At 46.5% G+C, this 23,923-nt stretch overlaps 1 protein-coding gene and 1 long non-coding RNA gene across 3 annotated transcripts in view; one reads left to right on the top strand and one right to left on the bottom strand.

Annotated features, from left to right (window-relative positions):
• UNC5C (unc-5 netrin receptor C) overlaps positions 1-16,008 on the top strand; it is a 397,240-nt gene extending 381,232 nt beyond the window's left edge. For both annotated transcript variants that reach the window (XM_070452160.1, XM_070452159.1), the window contains 4 exons: positions 4,011-4,160; positions 6,025-6,189; positions 11,829-12,007; positions 12,930-16,008. In XM_070452160.1, the coding sequence (XP_070308261.1) occupies positions 4,011-4,160; positions 6,025-6,189; positions 11,829-12,007; positions 12,930-13,092 (657 nt within the window). In that variant the 3' untranslated portion in view covers positions 13,093-16,008. The remainder of the gene's footprint in view (positions 1-4,010; positions 4,161-6,024; positions 6,190-11,828; positions 12,008-12,929) is intronic.
• On the bottom strand, positions 6,261-23,764 carry LOC139030224 (uncharacterized). The gene is made up of 10 exons (XR_011482518.1): positions 23,573-23,764; positions 23,425-23,471; positions 22,014-22,132; positions 17,788-18,164; positions 16,886-17,080; positions 15,004-15,952; positions 13,094-14,360; positions 10,848-10,948; positions 9,119-9,258; positions 6,261-8,243 (listed from the first exon to the last, which is right to left on the bottom strand). It is a non-coding gene; the product is annotated as an uncharacterized lncRNA (long non-coding RNA).
• Between the last annotated feature and the right edge of the window lie 159 nt (positions 23,765-23,923).

Here is a 23,923-nt window from a genome sequence, read left to right as displayed (position 1 = left end):
AAAGTGACCCCTTCTACAGAAGCAGAGCCCCAACAAGGCACTGAGATGGGGGCGCTGCCAGAATGGAGGACGGCCTTTGCAGAGGAAGGTGACATTTATATTTCTAAGAAAAACGAGCCTAGATGATCCAAATTCCCGTTACGGCATTTCTTTCCAAGGTCACGATATTTCTCTTAAGTCTTCCTAAATCTTTTGACCTTAAACATATTTCGTTCCTGTCCTCTTTTAAGGTGTGTGAAATATCCTGACCTTTGGGACCCCAGAGAAGCCTGGGACCCGAAAGAAGCTGTCTTAGAGTTTAGCACACTGTGTTGGGGTTACATGTCTGTATGTCGGTCTTCCTCCAACCAAGGTTCACAGGTGTGGTTTGAGGCCAGGACAGAGGCTCACTTGTCTGTATGTCCCAGAGCCTGGCATGGTTCCTGGCAGGCATACTGAATGAATGCTCAAAGGAAGGATTGAGTGCTCCTCATTCATAAGAAGAGGAAAGCATGTAACTCTAAAACTATTATCTTATTGATTCACATATCTGTTATTTTTATGTTCTCTTCTCCATTATCGTACATACAATAACCAAAATGATTTCATGCAGAAGAAATGCAGAGAATTTTTAAAATATAAGTTGTAGTCATATTAAGTGGGATCAGATAAAAAGTATCTGAAACTCTGACAGTTAAACCATAACAGTATGGAACAAAACCCTGATTAGCCTATCCACTGGGCTTGCCTCTTCTGTTTTCTGACATAACATTTATATATGGGAATTGCTGTAGGTGGCAAATGGACTCTGTCTCGTGTGTGCCTTTAGATGATTTTAGTTTTCAAGGAGTTGTTTATTTATTGATTGCACTACCTTTAATTCACACTTTAATATTTTTCATTTGCACTTTGGATATTTTCTTCTCCTTTATTTGTTGTGTTCTTTTGAAGTTGCACAACCTGGGTATGATGATACCAGTTGCTACTTTTCAGAAAGTGAAAAGTGAAAGTGAAGGTCACTCAGTCATGTCCAGCTCTTTGTGACACCATGGACTATATGGTTCATGGAATTCTCCAGGCCAGAATACTGGAATGGGTAGCCGTTTCTTCTCCAGCCAAACAATGTTAAATTTAATTTTGGTAAGGATTCATCTTACAGGATCATTTACTCCTGGGCTGATTTCTCCCAGAGCCCTAGTGGAGGGACAGCTGCCCCCACCAGCGGTCTCCAAAAATGGGCTTCTCAGCCCCAGGCCAGTGAGACTTTGGGCACAAAAATAGACAGTATGGGGATGTCTGTGTCTGTTCATCACAGCTCATCCTTTTAACTTTAGATATATTTTATAACATGTTAACATGCTGATGTGTTAACATAAGTATTATATATAATTTGTACAGAAACATAAAATGCAAGCTCAGTGTTTTGACTGATGGTGTATGCAGTCAAAGATGTCCAGAAACCTTGCTCCAAGCAGGGGTGTGTCCTGGTGGGCAGTTCATCTCTCACCAGGGTTCCTGTTCAGCTGAACAGGTCAGAATAGACAGGTTCTCTCAGCTGTGGGTAGCAGCTTTGTGTCACTCCTGGTTAGTGGAGAGGTGAAGAAAGTAACAGTGTGAAGAGGGTGTGTTCTCTGGCACCATATTCTTTAAAATGGCATCTTACCTAGTGCTTCCTCTCAAAAGAGGGCTGGCGCCAACCCAGTCTCTTTCCTCACTGGGAGAGCTCTTTACCTTCAGATCAAGGTCAATGCCGAACAAGCCAAGGACTGAGCTTTGTCCTCGGACTACCTCCTACTCAGACCCTGCAGTCAAAATGTGGTGCTGTATTAGATTTTTTGACCTCAAGGTCATGACCAGTAGGCAGTTTAGGTTTTTTACCAGTGGTCCTCCCTGCCAAGAAAGCTGATCATATTCTCCATCTCCTCTGACAATCCGTGTTGATTGTAGGAATGGGGTGTGGATTATACATCGTTGGGTTCAATTACCTCCTGGAATACAATGCATCTTCTTCTAGACATCCCAGGGAGATAATTTGGACATAATGAAGATCTATAGTAATCAGATAATTACTATCGATTGCTCTTAGATGTCTTGATGAGGTAATTAGGGTGTACTGGAAAGAAGCTAAAACTGATTGATTGGCATGAGCGTAATCTCAAAGATTTCTAATTATGTTGCTTTTCTTCTAATGGCTTATAAACAAACATCATTTTAGCTTTAGAATTTGTCAGGTGCCAGGTTCACCGGGAACGTCAGCCTTCTCTATTATGCTAACTAGACACCGAACATGATCAACATAAGCTCATTATGCCTTCCTGCTGAAGCAGAAGAAACTGCAGTTAACACTCACTCTTCTTACGCGTCTTCATTTCCACATGGCCAGATTCTGGTTGCGGAATGGCGTGTGCAGTGTGGTGGGAGGGTGTTCCGTGGGGAGCGTGTGTGACTCTGGACTGAGCCGATCTGGAGCCCTACAGGCGACCCTTCGAGCCTGCCCCTGCATAGCCAGGGCAGTGACGCAGGAGGTCTGTCGGGGGGCTGCCTGCTCAGGCTCCTGTCGCAAGGAATAGCTGCTCATCGGCCACCAAGGCCAAATATGCTCAACACTGAAGCTCTCGAGCAGCTAGCCCCGCCCATCCGTGTCAATGTGCTGTTACTTCATCTCTTCCATTACTCACTAATTAGAGGAGTCCCTGCCGGAGACCACATTCCACATTACCCTAACATTCCCTCTATAACATACCTCATAGCACCTTTCAGCAGCTTGCGTGGTACACAATAGTGACCTGACTCAAAGATGATGGATGCTAAGAACCACTAAAGGAGCAGTTTGAGATGAGCTGTTTGCATCTAATCAATGATGTGGGTAAGCTCTGCACTTACTGGACTACAGTTTTCCACTGTGACCATCCATCTGTGCAGGAATAGTCTCCCTATATGTGTGTGTGGCATGGGGCCTGACTGATTACCTGAATTATCAGGCTGCAGCTTTCAGATGACATCTCACCAATGAAGAAAATCAGATTTTGTTCTTATATTGCTACAAAATTCATTATTACCTGAACCCAGAAAAAGGGCCATAAATGCCTGTGTATTTGCGCTACTAAAACAGGTAAAGTTTGAGGGGAACAAAATGCACAGGGATGGTTCCAACAGCAAAAGAGACTCAGGATATTTTATTCATTGATAACTTATGGTTTGCTGATGTTTGGATAATTGCAGCTGTAGTTGGAAATGCTTCATTTACTCCCATTAATGAGCTTGAGGAATGGAAGTAGATACAGAATTTATCTCTTGTTACATATTTATGGCATAAGAAAAGTTACATAGCAAATTTTTTAATCAGCCATGGGTCTTGAAAAATGAGGTGACTTTTAAAAAAAATTTAATCTGAGTGACTATTTAGGTCAATATTTGGTGCTGGAAAATCCTCCTGATCTGTGTACTTTTCTCTAATAGAATATTTAATGAGCCTGTTTTAATTTTTTTGATATGTAGGAATTGTGCAGTGGATAATTTTAAACAGAAATTGTCTTTCTGTAGGTAAGGAAACTAAAAAAGATAGGAAGGGTGCCCAAAACACATTCCAGATTTTTAATTGTTGGCTGGTGTTAACCAATCCAAGATGTGGTTTGTTTTCTAGTTATTTGCCCTTTTCCCTAAAAGTTCATTGAAAATCTACTTTCTTATCTGTTTATATTTCTTCCTGTTTTTTCTTTTATTGGAGTTCTCCCCATTTGGGTTCCTGATTGTTATTTCCCTGTATTTGATTAAATATCCCATTTGTCTTGGAAAGTGCAGACTGTACTGAGCATGCTGCACAAGTGTGCTGTGGCTTGTTGACTGTCCATGGTCCATAGGGACCAGTCCCTTGCAAACTGGCCGGAGCCTCTGTTGGAGGGTCTCAAGGCTGGAGGGTGAGGTCCCGTGTTGCACAGTCAGGTGTTGGGGTGGGGGGCAGAATGAGGAAGATACCACAGAAGAGACGCCAGTCAATCAATTTGCTTTTGGTTTGGGGCATGTCTTTGCAGGAAGTTTTGCAGCTTGAGCGACAGATGGGAGGACAGCTCCTAGAAGAACCTAAGGCTCTTCACTTTAAAGGCAGCACCCACAACCTGCGCCTATCCATTCACGATATTGCCCATTCCCTCTGGAAGAGCAAGTTACTGGCCAAATATCAGGTAAGGTTCCCAAGATGAACTGAAGGCCTGGGGACATCTCCAAGAAAGAGAACTGGAATGATTTAGACAGAAGATATTCCATTCCTTGAAAGTAATCTTACTTCAATACTCCTCCAAAAAAGTTTGGGATTATTTAGGATTTCCAAAAAATACTGTAGATGTACTGGAGGAAATGCTCTTAATTGTTTCAGGTAAGTGTACTATAGTTTTACTTTCAATAAATAAGACCTCAAGTCCATCATTTCTATTCATTTTCAGAGTAATGTTAACACTGAGTTGATAAAAGGAGCCTCAAAAGCATTCATAGGAGAAAGAGAACATTGGTATCCCACATGACACAAATTAGGCTTCAGCCTGACTAGGAGAGTGCCTTTACATTGAAAACTTAGAGGAAACATCATCTTGGAAACTTGGAATAGCAAGTAAAAATAAATCCTGGGTCAGGATTTTATTAAACACCAGCATAAGAATACTGGTCCCCTCTGTATAATAGCTGGATGAGGGGAAAGTAAGATTCTCCACAAGCTTCTCATCTCCACCTCCATCAGCCAGCCCGGGCTCTCAGGAGGCTGCAATGGGATCCCTAGTCTCAGACTCCGTCCTGGGAGTCACAGACACACTTATATAAGCAGCTCACCCTTGTCTACATGCATGCACACCCAGGCCCCATGGGGGCTGCATCTGCACTGGTTGTGATTTCCTGATGGAAGGCCATGAACGTACTAGAAGGGATAGAGGGAAGATTTTCTGCTGCATCCTTACTCTCAGATGTCTGGTACATACACATAAATTGGGGGGGGGGGGACCTACTAGTTCACTAACAGTCTTGAGCTTTGATGGGGGCGCATGCCAGACTCTTCTGTATAAGTCAGCACTTGATTGAGAGACTGCCTTTGACTTGCTCATTAAATCTCTCCCTTCCTTTTCCTCTCTTCTCTGATTTTGCAACTGCCATAAATCTTCCCCTTTTATGAACAGTGTTTTTGTGTGTGCAACTGTAATGGAAAATACTGTTTTAATAATAATAATGATAGTATATTACTTCAAGCTAAGCCTGGCTGAGTTCTCACCATCCTCCAGACTCTCATGTACTTTGATGAATGTCATCTAACCCCCTTCATTCAGGTTTTTCTTTTGCTTAGGCACAGGCTTTCGCAGATGAGGGGACAGAAAAGGTTAAGCGACGTGCCCCAAATCGCCAAGTCAACAATGGGAAGGCATCTCATTTGTACTGAATTTGGCTCCAAGCCTTTGCTCTTAACCAACATGGTCTCCCATTGTGTGTCAACCTTTTTTTCCTTTATTGAAAAAAAAGATTCTAGGATGGGCTCTGTGAGGTGATCTAGATTCATAGGAAATTATCCCTGTTAGAGGCTTGGTGCTTTTTAGGCCAGGAGCTTTCATGTGGCAGCTAATCAAGCCTCCAGTTGCCAACCTGTAGTGAGTCCTGGCTTTCCTAGTCCTGCGGAGGGCATGGGCATGAAAGGGCACTGGGTCAGCGCATCACCCTTTAGACTGCTTTCCTCCATGATACCCTGGCAGGCAGTTCTTTTCATGGGCAGTGACTGGAGGGGAATGGGTTTTATCTGGGGAATTGTCTTACCTTTAAAAAACCCACTTACAGTGGCTTTTTTATAAATGACAGAAGTGGCAGGCTGGGTTCTGGGGCCAAGTCCCTGGGTTTGGACCTCAACTCTACCACTTACTAGCTGTGGGACTTTGGGTGAGTCCTCAGTCTTTCCATCTGAAAAGGTGCTTGGGATATATTCGTGCACAGACCACTGTGAGGAGTAAAGAAGGTACCGTAATTCACATGTGCAGTACTGTGTCCCTCATTTGTGGTTCCCCCTTTTCTGTGCTTCAGGAAATTCCTTTCTACCATATCTGGAGTGGGTCTCAGAGAAACCTCCACTGCACGTTCACTCTGGAAAGATTCAGCCTGAACACAGTGGAGCTGGTCTGCAAACTGTGTGTGCGGCAAGTGGAGGGAGAAGGGCAGATCTTCCAGCTGAACTGCACCGTGTCTGAGGTAAGAGGCTCTCAGAACAGAGAGGGATAAAGCATCTCATTGTGCACCTACGGGAAGTCCTGGGGGCCAGCTTGTTCACAAAACAGGGCTTTTAATGAACACAGGGAGATACCAATACATAAAAGTGTAATAGAGGATCCTTTTCAAAAAACAAGACTTTTGTAGTTTGTGACATGAATTTAAGGACTTCTTACACACATCTGAACTTCAGCCATAAGGATTAATTTTTGTGCACATACAATAACTTTCCCGAAGCATCCCCACTGTACCCTGTTCCTCTGGATCTCCTCTCTTCCTGTTGGTTCTGCTTCTTTCCTCGGGATGCGCCTGCCTTTGCCCAATCGTGTGCTGCCCACCACTTCCTTTCCTTTCTTCTCCATGTTGAAAGGAGAAAGCTCTGGGTGTGCTAGCTGTCTCATACCTCACCCTCCAAACAGAAGAAGAGATGCACCTCTCCCCAGTGTGAGAGAGTCCAGAAATAGAAGGTAAACCTACGCATCCCCCCCAGCGGCCCTCTCACTATCTTTCCTCGCTGTGATCCTCACCCGCTTCAAGTGGGACTTTTTAGAACGTCTGTAACTCAGAAATAACAATCATCGCTGCTATTTAAAACTTCCCTGGGTGGAAAGAAAGGGCGCTCAGAACCTTACCGGTTACCTGGTACCCCAGGGCTTGGAGTTAGGACAGTGGAAACCCTTCAGGCTGAAGGGACGAGAGAGGACCAGACGAAAGGAAGGGGCAGCGCCTTCTGGGGCCGCAGAACTGGGCTTGGTGATGCTTCGTGAGCCACAGCACGGAACTGTCATCTTTTAGAACTACAGTGTCTGATTTAAAAGACCCCTCTCCCTCGCCGGTGAATGAAATGTCACCGTGTTCGGTGCGTCTCTCTGCGTGGCGTACTTAAGGATGGTCTTCCTGAGCAAACCGCGGGGGGAAGCGCATCGGCTCTGCCGCATCCTCCTTTCCCACAGCCCTCCGAGCTGCGGTCATCATTTCCTCCCGCAGTTTCATGAGACTTTTGACTCATAAACAACTTCAGTCACAGACCTCGGTGACATTCATAAGGCATGATCTCGGTGTCAGGGCGCCATGGCAACCGCCCAGCCTTCCGCCAGGCCGGCCTATCGCCTGGGCCCACAGCACCACCCCTGCTGGCTCGGGAGGGTGTTTTCACTTTCCAGGCCCAGCAGGTCTGCAAAGTTCAATAACCACCCAGCTCCGGGGACAACAAAGGCTGCGGGAATTTTGGAGCGGGGCGAGGAGGTCTGCGCCTTTGATGCTTGCTTTCTGTTCAGCCTGAGCGTCGGGCTGTGTGATGAAAAGGTGGATCAGCTGCGGCCGCAAATGAAAGGGCGCCGTGCAGGGCTCTCCCCCTGCTGAGGAGACAGTGTCGCCTAGTGTGATCACAGTTTAAGGACTTTCTTTCTTGTGCCAACAGAGAGGAAAGATGGTTTCTTTTGCAACCCGGTGGCTGTCAGCTCTGAGAGGCCCACCCTTCAAGGCCCCTCGGAGGCCTGTGACAGACAAGCACGGTGAAGAGGGGTGGGGGAGTGTGTGCAGAAAGGCCCCAAGTCAGGTGACTTTGGGGATTAGGGGGCACACTGCTGCTTTTCCTTCTGGGTCACTGAGTCCCCCCACTGTCGTTAGCATCTGAATGCGGTGCAAGCGGGCTGGTACTGACGCTGGGAGCCAGGCTGTGCACTGGGGAACAATTGGCTCCGGAGTGCCCTGAGCCCTGGACCCTCATCAAAAGCTCGAGGTGGGGTCCCTTGTGACTGACAAGCCATAACCAACCCCAGAAAGGGCTCTATGGGTGGTGTCTGTCTGCCGGAGGGGGCCTCCTCCCTAGGGTCACATGGCAAGTTGGCGGGTGGGCTGGGGTTGCAGTGCCAATGTCCCATCTCCCGAGAAGGAGCTGCCTTTTGAGGACGGTGCCGCTCTCCCCGCGCTCCTTTCTAAAGCCACTCAGACCCGGTGGTGCTGGATGTAGACCAAGGTGATGTCAGGAGCTGGACAGTGGCTCCTCTCTGGGTGCTGTGGCCAGTGATTCCTTCCTTACCTCGAGATAAAGTGTAAGAATGAAAATGCCTGGCAGGGTATGGGGATGAATGAATGTCAAAATGTAAATGATGGTAAGAGGGTTCTTCTTAGAGGAACCAGGGAAGTAATGAAGGGGAAGGTCCCCACCAAGAGAGAAAGAAAGTAGAAGAGGAATTTCAGCGTCTTCAGGACCTTTAGTTTTAACTATAAACAAAGACATTATAACTCCTAACTGTTGACCCACAGCACTTCTGTGCAAACCAAGAACAATGTTAGCGTCCAAAGCTTCACTTTGCTAAAGCCATCCTGTCTATTTACCTCTTCCGTTTTCTGTAATCTGTTCCAAAGGACCCTTGGGGAAATCTAGTTTTTCTAAGTGACTTCAGAAAGAGTCAGAATACAGGAGTGGAAAGTTACTTCTCCTGTGGAGTGTTGAAATGTAGGCCATAGCAGCTGTTTGGTTAATGGTGAAAAATCATATGTTTAAGAGAATCATAACGTCAAAGGCAGATGGTACCAATATCATAAACAATTATTGTAATAAGCATTATGTGAGAGTAAACTCTACTTTTACCTGGAAGAAATGATAGCAACAGAAATTAGTAGGTGAAATTTAAATGTAAATATATGTATTTTTCTTTTACCTCCAAGGCTGTTGTCAGCCATCTGATAAGAGAGACAAGGTGATGCCCTATCGGGGTTCTTATTTCATCCACATAGAAATAAACAGGCTGGAGATACAGGGTTTGAAGGCCCATGTAAAGTGCTGATGGTTCCTTATTCACCAGGAAAAGGAATCGTGTGGATGTGAGCACACCTTCTTCCTGAGAGCCGTGCCTACCTCTCCCTGGCCTTCACCTTCAGTACTGAACAGTGAGAAGAGCCTTACCTTTAGCCACAGTTAGTTAGATATAAGCCCTGTGGAGTGGGTTTCATCTCTCTGTATCAAGAAACATTTTCTCTCACTTCAACAAATATGAATTGAAGAGCTTCCGTACACAAGGCACTGTCCTGAGCATCATAGGAGTTCTGGGGATGACAAAAACAGTCTTATCTCCAGGCAGCTGGGGAAGTCAGAGGAAGACCTCTGTAAGTACAGCCAGGGTTCCCAGGGCAGACTGGGTGGAGATCCCAAGCTGTGGGATGCGCTATAGGAGGGCTCTGGACAGATAGCTTGGGGTGTGTTTGCTCAGGAAACATGCTTTCTGGTCTAGGCTTTGAAGGGGTTGGCCTGACTCTTTGCAACCCCATGGACTGTAACCTGCCAGACTCCTCTGTTCATGGAATTCTCCAGGCAAGAATACTGCAGTGGGTTACCCTTTCCTTTTCCAGGGATCTTCCAGACCCAGGGATCAAACCTGGGTCTCCCTCATTACAGGCAGATTCCTTACCATCTGAGCCACCAGGGAAGCGAATAGAACTACCAAAGGTACCCTGATCCTGGGAAAAATTGAAGTCAGGAGGAAGAAGGGGAGGACAGAGATGTTTGGATAGAATCATGTCTCAGTGGACATGAGTTTGAGCAAGTTCCAGGAGATAGTGAAGGACAGGGAAGCCTGGCGTGCTGCAGTCCATGGGGTCACAAAGAGTCGGACAAGACTGAGTGACTGAACAACAAACACCCTTAAGAAAGGTACTTGGAAGAGTGAATGGACCAGTCTGAGGAGAGAGAGTCATGAGAAAGGCGGGGGCCAGGTTGCTTGGTGGAGGGAGCACCTGGGGCCTCCAAACCAGCAATACCCCCTTACTGCAGGATTAGGAGTTGGGGATGGGAGTGGTAGGAAAGCCATTTGATACTTACTAAGAGAAAGCAGGAGAATGTCAGTGCTGGGCTTCAGGAAGATGAGTGTGGCAGAAGGGAGATCACAGGAATAAGCAGGGAGCTGGTGTGGCCACCAATGAGAACATCTGAGGCTCTGAGTCAGCGCTCCACGGAGCAGACCCAACTCCACGGCCAGCCAGGGACAGTTCGGCTGGGTTTCCATCTAGACCCCATTGTTACGGTCCAGACAAGCAGCACAGAGGACCTCAAAGTGGGCCATAGCCCTGAGGTGTGGAATAAGGTGTGAGTTCTCTACACCTCTGTCCCCACCTCCATTTATACCTAACAGAAGTGTTGGCCACTTGTGTTTGAACATTCCTACCATAACGCCACTGAAAAGCACCAACATGTGCCTTCAGCCCTCTCTCCTGGCCCCCCTGGTTTAAGCACTGTGCCCAGTGCAGGGAATGATCTTCAGGACTCAGGGGCTCCCGCTCCCCTTTGGTGCTTCTGTTTCACACCAGTCCCTTGAGTCCTGGTATGTGCTGGGGGTTAACATAAAGGAGCCAGTACAATCCTCAGAGACTGAGTTTGCCAAGCTCTGGGTTTTGAGGCCAAAGACTGTGATCACAGTCAACACTGCTGTGTGTTCTATGTTAAAAAAATTTTTTTGTTTTGCTCTAACATGCCCTCCAAAGGCCCTGACAGACCCCGTGTGGTACGACTGCACAGGCCTCGCAGTGAGTCTTGGCTGCTGATCCGGGGCCACGGAGCAGGCCGCCCCAGGATGCACCCCGTGGCCCCACAGCGCAGGAGCAGCAGGGCTTGGGAGGTTCTGCATGACAGGGTCACTGACCTCTGGGTGGAGCACCTCGCCAGACCCTGAGACTTCCTGATGGCTGTAGCTGCATGAGGCTACTTTATCCTCCAGCAGCTAATTATCTTCACCTCAGTTACCTGCTCGGAAAAAAGAGAGATGACATTTAGAGTAGATTAAGTGGATTTTCTTTTATTACTTTAATAGTTCCCAGGCAACATTTGCTTTTGCTTTTTCCAACCAGCAGAAGTGATCAGAAAATGATTAGAGTTTCTCCTGCAGATGAAATTCCGATTTTGCATTTATGCTGTTTTATGAGCTGAAACTATCTTAAGAGCCAATCTATGTTTTCTCTACTAAAATTAGATTTTTTTTTAAGTTAAGGGTGTATAGCAATTGGAGGATTCTGTTAACAGTTTGCCCTAAGGCAGTATACCATGTTCACCATTTTCTTTTTAAAAAATTAGTCTTAATTTGATATCATTTAGAGGAGAGCTATGTTCCATTTCATTCAACAAAAGCAGAATCAAGCCATCTCCTACAGAGGTTAGGAGAAGTTACTCGAGCATTTGCCCAGGGCATTCCCCTTAGGATTAGACAATCTCTAGAATCTCAGGCCTGGATCAGTTCATTCTCAAAAAACTGCCCTTTCAAACATTTCTCCCCCCGAGTCCCCCAAAATTTAAACCTTTAGGAGTATTGACATTCCCTGGTTCATCCTGGAGAATTCTAGTAGAAAAGCTGTTACTGAGTTACAACGAGGTCTCCGGCTAGCCCAGTCCTGAAGGAAGACCCATAAATCCCAGGCTGTGCAAAGTCAGCTCACAGCATACTTCTCCCTCTCAGCCGGGTTACAGAGAACCACAACTTGCAGCCAGCAAGAAGTCATTCTCAGGAAGGAGAATAATAGCACCCATTCTCCTCTTGTCTTTTCAAACGAGGCGTTATGTTGACTGGGTCAATAAGGATTGCTTTTGTCTTCAGAAATAATGCTGTGTTGTTGCCCTGCCTGAACCACAGGAACCTACTGGCATGGATCTGCCTCTTCTGGATCCAGCGAGCACCATCACCACGATGACAGGCCCCAGTGCTTTCAGCATTCCGCCCCCGATCCGGCAGAAGCTCTGTAGCAGCCTGGATGCCCCGCAGACAAGAGGTCACGACTGGAGGATGCTGGCACATAAGCTCAACCTGGACAGGTGGGTATGACCAGGCTTCAAGTCTGGTTCCTGTTAGAAACAGGGCTTCGGGACTGATAACTGTTGGAGCAACATTCTTTTTTGTCTTTCCATCTGTACATTTACTTGCTTTTCATTCTGCCAACATGTATTAAGCTCCTACCTTGTATCTTGCACCATGATGTTGTAGATACATGGTTGAGAGACATCCTGGGCTTCTCTGACTTTTCTAAGCATCAGGTTTTGTGATCTACTTTGCAAGGCTGATGGGCTAAATCCCCCTAAATGATATCAGTTCAGTTCAGTTTCTCAGTCGTGTCTGACTCTTTGCAACCCCATGAATCGCAGCATGCCAGGCCTCCCTGTCCATCACCAACTCCCGGAGTTTACTCAAACTCATGTCCATCAGGTCGGTGATGCCATCCAGCCATCTCATCCTCTGTCATCCCCTTATATATCCATTCACTAATTACTGTTCCTCACCTCCTGTTGAAGCAGGACCTAATGCTGGATGGGTAATTAACATGCTAAACACAGTGGTGCTATTAAGTTATGAAGAGACCTCAGGAGCCTCTTCTCTTTAGAACGTTGCCATCACTACCAGGCAAAACACCAGGCATGACCTGTCAAAGATGATCAGAGGCTGGGCTGGAAAGAAAACATAAGCCTCTTGATTTCCTGTTCAGGATGTGACCCATGGACATCTTGTCTCTTAAATTATCTTACTCAGAGTTGAGGTTAATAAAGTTAAGCATCACGTCTCCTGTCTGGGGCTGACCTAATTAAGCATGGGCTAGTTATTCAGGACAGCTCACTGCAAGCCCCAGTTTCTCAAGGGGGACCAGGATACTTATAGACATGCAGAAACAAAAAGGTTTAGTCAAGACTGAAAACAGACCCATAAATCACACCGTTGAGCCCTTTTTCCCATTGCCAATTACAGGTACTTGAATTACTTTGCCACCAAATCAAGTCCAACTGGTGTCATCCTGGATCTCTGGGAAGCACAGAACTTCCCAGATGGAAACCTGAGCGTGCTGGCAGCTGTCTTAGAGGAAATGGGAAGACATGAAACAGTAGTGTCACTAGCAGAAGGGCAGTACTGACCCAGGCTGGGGCTGAAGTGGAGGAGGAGCACCCAGGGGCTCACAGCTGAGGAGGAAGCCCGTCCGGACCAGTGAGCTCAACAGGCAAGACTGCAGCGGGAGAGAGAAGGCAGACAGACACAACTACCAATGTACACGCCCACTCTGCTCGGACATCACAGGAGTTAAGAACAATTGTACAAATGTGTATCTTGAATTTAGAAATCAACCTAATTTTCCTCTTAGTTGGGCTGTATGCTGTGTGGTACAGGATCTTACAGTTTCCTAGGAAACGCTTTTTATTGCTATCCAGATATATGGATAAACTTTCTTAACAAACCCAATTTCTACAAACGTTGTTTACATCAAATTGGACAGGGATGCAGACACTGTCCATGGCTCGTTCTATTTTTGTTTAAATCATTTGAAGTTGAAGCTGTGGACGGTTTGCTGTGTCTCTTTCAGATCAGTAATTTACAGAGAAATCAGAGTTTTCCTACAAATTGTGTGCATCAAGTGTCTCAGATAATCCTCCCATCAGTGTTTTCTTTCTAGAACTTGTAGAACCAGTGTTACTGTTTGTATCAGGGAAGTGGAGAATCTAAGCATAAAGGAGAAATAGGTAAGACTTCTCATTCCTTGAGGGCACGTCTCACGCCCTCAGGGAATAAAGCTGTATCATCACAGGGAAGACCTTGATTCATGTTCAACCACCCAAGAATTTCTTCACAACTTGTGTGTTGGTAATATGCAACTTGAAGTGTTTTGTTTTTTTTTAAAGGTATTATCATCATCATTATTATTATTATTGATGAGTATTTACAAGTATTCTAGTAAAAGGATTTACTTTTTACCTTGTTTTTGTTAGCAGTACTGTTAGTATTTAGGTATCGACCTGACCTGGGCACCTTCTCATAACAAGGTAGGTGTGGTCACCAGTTTAATTAAGCAGGCATTCCTTGCTTCCTTGCCCTTTTTATCTTTCTTTGGTCATTCTGCCTGAGAAGGTGGTAAATGCTTCCTGGCGTTGTCAGTCTGTTCTTTGAGCTTGCTCAGGCAGGCACTGTGTTGTCCTGGGACATGCTCTCGATTCAAGCTCATGCAGTATTGTGGTCATGCGGCCCCCAACACCTTTGGTGGGTCCTCTGTCTACCACGGAGGCAGTGTGATTGAAGGAACAGCCTCTGAGCTGGAGATCAGGAAACCGGTTCTCATTCTGGGTTTGTCATTGTCTAGCTGTGCTCCCTTGGGAGAGTCATTTACCCTCACTGGACCTCAAGTTTCCTCACCTGTAAAATGAATGGGTGGATTAAATCAGCTCAAGGTTCTAAAGTGTTTGACTTCCCACTGTGATGCCTCCAGTCTCCTTCATCAGTCTGAAGACCACAATGGACGCTGACCTGGATCATTTAACGATTCAACCTGTCTTTTGCCCAGGCTACATTATGCCTTCCAGATAGTTTTCTGACTTGGAAGATAATTATTCTGACCTGTAACATATTTGTTATGCTTTCAAGTCTCGTCTTCGTGTCATTGCATCATGCTGTTCACCCAGAGATGGCATCCCCGTATCACTTTCTTTCCTCTCTTGGGACCAGTTGCCTTCCTGACTAGTTGCAAATTATGTTCTATTATTGTCTTGGTCAAAATTTTTTTAATTAAAAAAATTTTTTAACTGAAAAATAGTTTATACAAAGTAGTCTGTTGACTGACTATGATATTTCTTTAGGACCATACAAGCTCTTTGTTTTTATGCAGGGGCTCAATTCTTTCAGCAGGCTGGGGGGGTAAAAAGTCAACAGTCCAGGAACCAAGCTGAGACTGAATAAGCACCCCTGCATGTGAATCGGCACTTCCAAAGCATGGCTGTGGTTTATTTGGGGCTAAAGGTATCCAAGTTACAGAGCGGATTTGAATTAGAAATAATCTTACCATTTTTCCCCTTCTTTCCACATGCATTTCCTCAGCTGTTTTGGTAATTTGTTGATATTCCCAGGTTCCTCTATCCTTATCACTGAGAAACTGTTGATACCTTGGTAGGGAGCCTTTTCTTTCCTGCCTTTTTTTCCTTATCTTCTGTTTTAGATACATGAAGACTATTCCATGCTCTGTCTCTCTTAGACCACACCCTGTACCATACATAAAAATACATTACGCTTGCTGTGAAAGGTGAGATTGCACTAATAAACTTCAGTGTCATGCTTCTACCAATAGATCTTTGACCAAAAGATAGTAAAGTTGTACTCTACATTAAAAACTTAATTTTTAAAAAGGAGGAAGCATAAAAAGAGCTATGGTCCATTGCTGCATCTTAAAATGACTTCTCAAGATTACTCACCATTACTGGTTTGGGGGGGCTGTCATCTCTGGAAGTCAAGAGTTAGAAATCTAATGCCTAATAAAAAAATAGAAAGGAGCAAATACGTAGTACCCAGATAAATTAATTTCAAAACTGGCTTTTAAAAAGTCACTAACACAGAACTACAGAAGCTAGCAGGAACTGTATTTTCAAAGCCATTGGGTTCACCTTAAGTGTGTCCTGGTGTTTGGTTCTACATCTTAGCACCAGAAAGGGGAAAGGCGGTTAATTCCTTAGAAGTGAGGTACTTGTCTGTAATAGAACCCCCATCATGTTCCCTGCCAGGGGAACAAACTTCTGTATGTATAGCACGCCATTTACATCAAAGAATTTACACAGCAACTTCTGATTTCCTTCTTTGGGGGAGTGAAGTAATACCTGTTAGATTGCTCTCAAACTCAGAAGGTCTAGGCTCAACAGTTCAGTATATAGGGAGCAACGTCATCAGCCATCCTGTAACACATCCTCTCTTTCTTTCCTAGGGCTTCACTGTAGGTTGAGAGCAAAAACCATTTACTTCATCTGGAAGGAAAAAAAAAAAAAAAAACAAGAAAAAGAAATCTATCACTTGTGCCTGGTGCCATCTAGTGGTCGATAACACTATCTACCCCAAGGTTAATAGGAAAACTCAGGAACCGAGTTTTTTGACAATGGGAATGGATACTTGTAGCGTGTATAGCATCTTTATGACAGACATGTGGCAATTTTCACATCAAATAGACATTTCTTATCCTCACCTTTTTTTCTTAAATTAACCATATCAAAAATTATGGTAAAAGAGTCTTCAATGCAGGAGACCTGGGTTTGATCCCTGGGTTTGGAAGATCCCCTGGAGAAGGAAATGGCAATCCACTCCAGTATTCTTGCCTGGAAAATCCCATGGACAGAGGAGCCTCGTAGGCTACAGTCCATGGGGTCGCAAACAGTCGGACACAACTGAGCAACTTCACTTTTTATGAGCCTAGTACGTTTGTTTCTAACTCCACACACATCTCAAATTGGGTTTTGGTTACAGAAATAATAGAAACACATAAAAATCTGTACAAAACAGCTTTTGAAGATTTGTCATTATTATTTATATTTTTCATTAGGCTTCATGTGTTTTAAAACTCTTAGTTCTCTGATATTTATTTTTGAAGACATAAGCAGCATCCAATTGGAAATAAGTTTTATATATGCAAATACTACATCTAATGAAGTGAAAACTGTTGTGGTTGTTAATCAAGGAGAAGAAACTAGCTTCCTTCTGAATTTGGGGATCTAAGGGCAGATGTTTCATTCTGTTTTCATTTTCCTCTCACTAAATCAAATTTCCTTAATGTGATCTGGAAGGAATAGAAGTTAGATTCAGAAATATTGATAACTGGGCACAAGATGTCAGCAAACTTTAACACCAAGGTGCTCACAGTCAAGAGCCTTTTCATAAACAGCATGAACACCAACATGGACACTCACCTCAGTTACCCAGAGAATTCCCATCTTCATGGAAGCAATGTAAGCTCTTCTAAGGCAAGAGAGTATTTGGGGTGAGAAGTCCTTTGGTAAACTGAATGACCTTTAGCCATCTTGGGTTTCCCAGGTGGTGCAGTGGTAAAGAATCTGCCTGTCAAGCAGGAGATGCAGGTTCGATCCCTGGGTCGGAAAGATCCCCTGGAGAAGGAAATGGCAACCCACTGTAGTATTCTTGCCTGCGAAATCCCATGGACAGAGGAGCCTGGCGGGCTGCAGTCCGTGGGGTTACAAAGAGTCAGACACAACTTAGCAACTAAACTATAACAACAATGGGTATTAGTAATTTAATGCTATCATAGGCCCAATCAGAAAGAACTGAATGAAATGGCAAATAAAAGACACCTGTGACAAAGGGCAGTAGTTGAAAAAATGAATTATCCTGATAATATTTAGACAACACGTAGTTCCAACCCTTTATACTGATGCATACTACTATTTTGTGGGGCTACCCCGGCGGCGCAAGTGGTAAAGAATCTGGCTGCAATGTAGGAGACCTGGGTTAAACCCTGGGTGGGGAAGATCCCCTGGAGAAGGGAATGGCTACCCGCTCTAGTATCCTTGCCTAGAGAATCTCCATGGACAGAGGAGCCAGGCGGGCTACAGTCCATGGGGTCACAAAGAATCAGACATGACTAAGCAACTAATACTTTGTATATTTTAATCTCCCAACTTTCAGATATTAGAACCACTCGTTAGGAAGGAGTCATGGAGACTGAGTTCAGGACACTCTGGAAACTATATGGTCAGTAACACTTTTTAGGGGTGTAAGAAAGATATTTTAAACACTCCAACAGGATTGAGATGTTCTTTTTAGACACTCATAGTAGGATTGAGATGTTCTTTACCTTCCTCCGGAGAGGAGCAGACACGTCTCTGGCTCATGCATCTTGAAGTGTGCCTGCGGGGACACAGCAGCGGCGCTCCTGGCCCACGTCCGCCTCTGTCTCTCTCATGGATGTTTGAGGAAGGAAGCAGTAGTCGACCCCCATCTCCTCAGGGTTCACTGCCTTTGCCACTACAATGTCTGCCAGTGTGAGGTCAAGCACATAAAAATACTGACCTTCCAGAGAGTATAAAGTAGGTAGCAGAAGTTTCCTTACCTAGTCTTCAGACTTCAGGTTGAACGGGAGCCATGGCTCTCGCTGAGCGGGGCTTCTGGACAAGTTATCATTCTTGCACAGAGACCCCAGTCCCAGTCTGAAGCCGATGAGAGGAAGGATGCCTGTGGACACAGCCAAATGAAACTGGGTTTGATCCATCTGCTTTGAGAGCAGAAGAGCTTTTGTGAGTCAGAATGCCATCATGCCATCCCTCAAAATCAATTATTTGTAAAGATGATAATGGTCAATGAGCATTAGATTTTATGGAACCAATAAGGAAAATATTTTTATGATCAATTATCTCAAGGTAATAAAACGTTGTTTTACCTTTTGAGTGCCTCACAGGACCAACTATTACACTTTGCCTTTTTGGTTTTTTGTATTTTTTAAAACTTTACTGAGCTAATGTTGACTTAAATCCTTAAAACTTTGCCTCTGTGCAATCAAGTGCTATTTCTTTACCCTAAGAAATCTATTTGTATAATCTCTAGCTATAATGATTATTTTGAAAAAGTTCCTTTGCATCTCAAATGATTTTTTAATGGAATAAGGCATAAGGGGTAATATATACATTGTAAGCATTAATAATTTAAGCCTGTCTATACAGGTTAAGTAAGCCAATAGAGTCATAAATATTTCCGTAATTCATGCCTGAAACATTTTTGAAAATAGGGAGATGGCCTTATATGTCACTGGGAATGTTTCCTCTACATACTAACAATTAACTTCCTGATTCTTTAGTCTTATCAGCCCTGTGATTGCCCCATTTTTGGAAATCCTGCTCTAAAAATCTGTCTTCAGAAGAGTTCACGGCTCTCAGCTTTTAGAGTGGCCCTGTCACCTGCCTGAATTGATCTACAGGTGGAATATTAATGGGCTCATGCACCCAGACATAACATGCATGCCTGGCTGTATTTCAGCATGGTCAAGGAAGTGCTGCCAGGACAGGAACTCCACAAATGCACTGGCAAACAAAACCAACTGATACAGAAGCTATTTCTCAGCCAGCTATACACTTCAGACTTTTACTTAGCTCAGAGAACTGTCCAGAGATGATCTGGGATTCTGCTGAGTGTCAGGAGAGTCTTGACCCACCAGCTGTTGAGAAGGGAAAAAGGAAGGTGGCCTGAGATGAGGTCAGCTGCTCACGAGACAAAGCATCTGCTATGGTATACAGCAGCCTCCACACCTGCCGTTTCAGACTGTGCCTCAGCAAAGGCTGCGCTGCTGAAGCTGTTAACGCTTCAGGGTCTTTTAGCCAATATGCTTGAGTCTTACGTGCCAATCTCGAATTCCAAAGTCTCCTGGACTTGGCAGTATCAGAGCAGCCGCTGAAGCTGACAGCACCAGCCAGGGTGGAATAACCCTTGGTACTGAGTTTAGAAGGTGAATCGTGGGCAATTATTGCTGGTCAGCAGCCTCAGCATTGATAAACCCTGACCTCTGAAGGTCAGCACTATGGTAAGGCAACATCCAAGAACTGTGACCTGAAACATGTCCCAGATGCCAAACCTGATAGAGCAAGAAATCCACAGGCAGTGTAAAACGCCTTCACCCTTTTATATTGTTATGTGACACCTGTAAACGTGGGTGAATAAATTCAAACACATACTCCTCCAGGCCTTGAAAAAGCAGGAGGACAGCGGCCAGAACAAGCTGAGGGCACGACCTGCATCCTCCCCTTTGCTCTTCCCCAGGCCTCCCCTTGGTTGAGACCCTCACCCTCCCAACAGGATGCCTTCAGCCCAGCTGCAGGGAAGAGCATCCCTCTGTGTGTGTGTGTGTGTGTGTGTGTCACGGTTACTGTACGTGTTCACTGAGTTTATGTTAACCTGTCACACACTGGTGACCTTCTCTTCATTCTTTCTAAAGAAGACAGCCAATGTTTGCCAGAGGAGACTCCCAGCAGTCTGTGCTACAGAGCCGTGTCACCCACCTGCCGGCCCGGGGGAAAGTGCACCTGCAGAAATGGCACAGGGAGGTTTTGTGCTGTGTTGTCCTTCTTTTCTCAAACACAATGATACAACCTTAGCTTTTCAGATACGGAGCACTTCTTCTGTTGTTTCGGAGTTCCCTCTTGCTGTATCTTCTATGCAATTCCTTTTCTAGAAACCCCCTGCAGAGGCGTGCTCTCTGAGGTCCCATCTGAGTCGCCGTGCACTGGAAGTGAGGGATGCTAGCCCTGGCTGCCTCTCCCCATTTTCCTGCACCTCTTTGGTTTGTAAATTTGCCTGCATTTATCCTGTCAGCCAACATGTACAAAATGTAAGAAAGAATTTTTAAACAGGTAATAAATTATATTTATAAGCAACAGAGTGTGTTGCCTCACTTATTCCTTCACAGAGCCCTCCTTTGTGTGAAGAGTCACCCGTGTTTCTTCATTAGCATGGAAAAGCGTTTGCACAGATGGTAACCACAACCTCCCTCGGGCCAGGATGAGGCTCTAGAATGATGCTTCTCAAGCCTCTGTGCACAATGGTGTCACTTGCGCAGCTTTACAAAAATGACTGCCTGGATCTCACCCTCAGAGAACCTGGATTCATAGGTCTGGGGCATAGACTTGGCCTTGGGAGTAGTGTAAGTTCCCAGGTGATATCAATGAGCAGTTACGGCAGGGACCGGGTCTGGGTACAGTGGGTCAGAGGCCCTGGAGAGTTGGGAAGAAAGTGAACGAAGGCCAGATCCTGCTGTAGTCCATTTTAGATGAATTCTTCACGTGGAGAACAGATTTGTGGGTGCCAAGGGGGAGCGGGGATGCGAGAAGGAGGGATTGGAAGTTTGGGATTAGCAGGCGCGAACTTGTGTGTGGGATGGATAAAGAGCAAGATCCTACCACATAGCACAGGCAACTACATTCAACATGAAACTAACAGCAGAAATTAACACAGCATTAAAAGCCAACTCTAGTCCAATAAAAATTTAAAAATAAAAGTCTGCACAGAGCCACACTGTATATGTGTGCTAAATCACTCAGTGGTGTCCGACTCTTTGAGACCCCATGGTCTGTAGCCCACCAGGGTCCTCTGTCTGTGGAATTTTCCAGGCAAGGATACTGGAGTGGGTTGCCATTTCCTCCTCCAGGGGATCTTCCCGACCCAGGGATCGAGCCCCAGTCTCCTGCATTGCAGGCAGATTGTTTACCCCTGAGCCATCTGGGAAACAACAGCTACATTAGTAGGTACAAAATGAAAAGGGAGGATGCCCAGAGCTAGAGCGAACACCAGGCCGAGCTGCTCAACTCGCTGGAAGACGGCAGGCCACTCCCTCCGAGTGGTGAGTCTGAGAGGTGCTCCGCGCGTGCAGGGGACTCCGAGGCAGCCACAGGAGCTGCTCTGAGAAGGGAGGCTCCTGCCCATTCCTGTCCCTCCGCCTTGGCCGCCAGAGCCTGTGAGTAACTGGACCTGTCCTGACGATACTGTCCCTTGGCTTAAGACCTTCCGAGACTGGGGTCACAAAACCAGCCGTGGGTCAGCGCTGAGGCGGCGGCGGCACGGGTCAACCAGAGTCCTGGTAAAGCAGAAGGGAGAAGGGGGCGCCGTGGCTGAGGCGTCGGCGCCTTTAAAGACTGAAACGGCACTTCACAGACCGTATACAGCGGCACAGGCTCAGCCCACGGCCATCCCGTGAGCCCTGCTGTGGGGCTTTGGTGGCCGGGGCTGCTGCTGGGAAAACAGCACCCAGCAAAACGCACAGACATTTTCCGAGTTGGGAGGAGGGCTACCCGAGCCCCTCTCTGGGTTGGTGTCACTGGAAAGTTCTGGCACGTGGCCCAGGAACAGAACCCTTATCAGCCCCCGAGCTCCCTACAGCCAGCTAATAGCACAAGCTGGGAGGCACTGCTTCACAGGGACAAAGGTCCCGAGAGCAGGGTCACCGGTGCTCCGCCGCAGGGACGGGAAGGACCCACCAAGCATGCGCCTTAAAAGTGGCCAGGGCAAGCGAAGATGCTGTCCGCCGCAGCTGGGGTTTACCGTCTCTGCCTCTGAGTCCAGGAAGGCCCACATCATCTGGGAGTGGGGTGCAGACAGTGTCGGAGAGGGTGTCCCCACTGCAGACTCCGGCTACTTTCACACGTTGCCAGCTTCACATCCTGTAAAATTAACGTCCGTGAGGAAAGGCAGTATTTATGAGCACCTGCCATGTGCCTGGAATGGAGCCACACAGACACCCCTGCCCCCTTCACCTGTTTCTCCTCAGAGCCCCGTGAGGTGTGCTGTGGTCTCAGTTCACAGGGAAGAAGTCTGGGGCTCAGACTATGTACTCCTAGGGAACTGAGAAGATGAAAACCATGCACGTGACTTAAATCCATCTGAACCCCCACGCTGGGGTGAACGCTCCTGGCATCACTGCAGCTGACTCAGCACAGCCAGCCACACACCCTGGAGCCCCTGGGAACTGAGATGCAAGCCCGCCTGCACTCCTGGTGCCCCCACGGCTCTGGGTCTCCTCTCTTGGGATCCAGTCTCCACTGTGAAAGTAGAAAGTGAAAGCTGCTCGGTCACGTTTGCCTCTTCCCATCAGGCTCCTGTCCATGGCATTCTCCAGGCAAGAATAGTACGGAGTGGGTTGCCATTCCCTTCCCCAGGGGTTGTTCCTAATCCAGGGATAGAACCTGGGTCTCCCGCACTGCTGGCAGGTTCTTTACTGTCTAAGCCACCCCTGGATGGCCTCGAAACCAAACTTTTCACTCTGGCCTCCAGGATTCCCAGTCCATGGACAGACACCCGAACGTGTTCCTTCTCCCTTTGCAGACAGCTGTCTCCACTCTGTGGGACACTGATTCAGCAACAACAGCAACAACCTGTTTGCTCCACGCCCCATGGACTTTACAGTCGGGAGAAGGACGGAGTCTCTCTCCTACCGTTGGGGCGCCGCTTCCGGTCGCTACCCTGGCATGAACGCCCACTCTGCTGTACGTCAGGCCGTCAGCCTCACCAGCCTCTGTCCCAGCCTCTGCCCCCACCCCCCAGTGGCTCTGGTGAACCTTGCCTCACAGTCTTCATGTCATTAGACCACCACCACCTTGAGGGCTTCAAAATCCGCAAAGACAGATCCAACGACCTGGCTTTGGCGTGCATGTGTCATCACCAATCATCTTGTCCGTGAATAAATCCACCCACCCCTGTGAGCACATCTTCAGCCTGTCCTTGGTCATGTGACTCACTCTTTGAAACCTTGATTCTGAACACAGCCTCTTTCTCAATGACTGCAAACACACCACCTCGACCCCAGCCTAGTTCCCTGCCCTCTGCCCTAGTTTCTCTGGACCTATCCCCTGCCTCTTCTCTAACCCCCTCCCCCCTCCGGACCACGTCAGCTGTCCCCTTGATGATAAACCTTATTTTCCAGGGCCCCTTGCTGCATATGCCTGGTAACTCCCACCTGAAATGAAAGCAGCTGTCGCAGTCTCCGGGCCTACATCTCAGTTCCTGATAGAAAAAAATAAAACCATAAAACTATTAATACATAGAAGAGTAGCACAGGGAATTTGTAGTAATAGCTAATACTTAGTAATAGTCGAGTGCTTCACCTAATCCTCGGGGCACAGCACGGATTATTTCATCTTCAGAACCACTCCATGCAGTAGAGATTAATATTCTTGTCTTCAAGGGGAAGAAGCTGAGTCTTCAAGAGGTCAAAACAGGCCTGCCCTGACTGCGGGGAGAATGCGGGGCCCAGGTTCACACGCCGCTTGTCTGGTGGCCCAGCGCCCACACCCTGGTCACCACAGGCCAGAGCCACAGCCAGCCTTCTCCAGCTCGACGGGGCCTCGGCACGGCCTGTAAGCGTCTGCCTGGGACCTGTCACCAACGTTCCCGCCTTTCCTCTCACTCTCAACAGACGATTATGCCTCCTAATTACAGACAACATCGGCGCCATC

The sequence above is a fragment of the Odocoileus virginianus genome, chromosome 21, assembly GCF_023699985.2.
Source record: "Odocoileus virginianus isolate 20LAN1187 ecotype Illinois chromosome 21, Ovbor_1.2, whole genome shotgun sequence".
Classification (NCBI taxonomy): Eukaryota; Metazoa; Chordata; class Mammalia; order Artiodactyla; family Cervidae; genus Odocoileus; species Odocoileus virginianus.
Note: the sequence above shows the minus strand (reverse complement) of the source record. Positions and strands in the feature narration are given on the sequence as shown.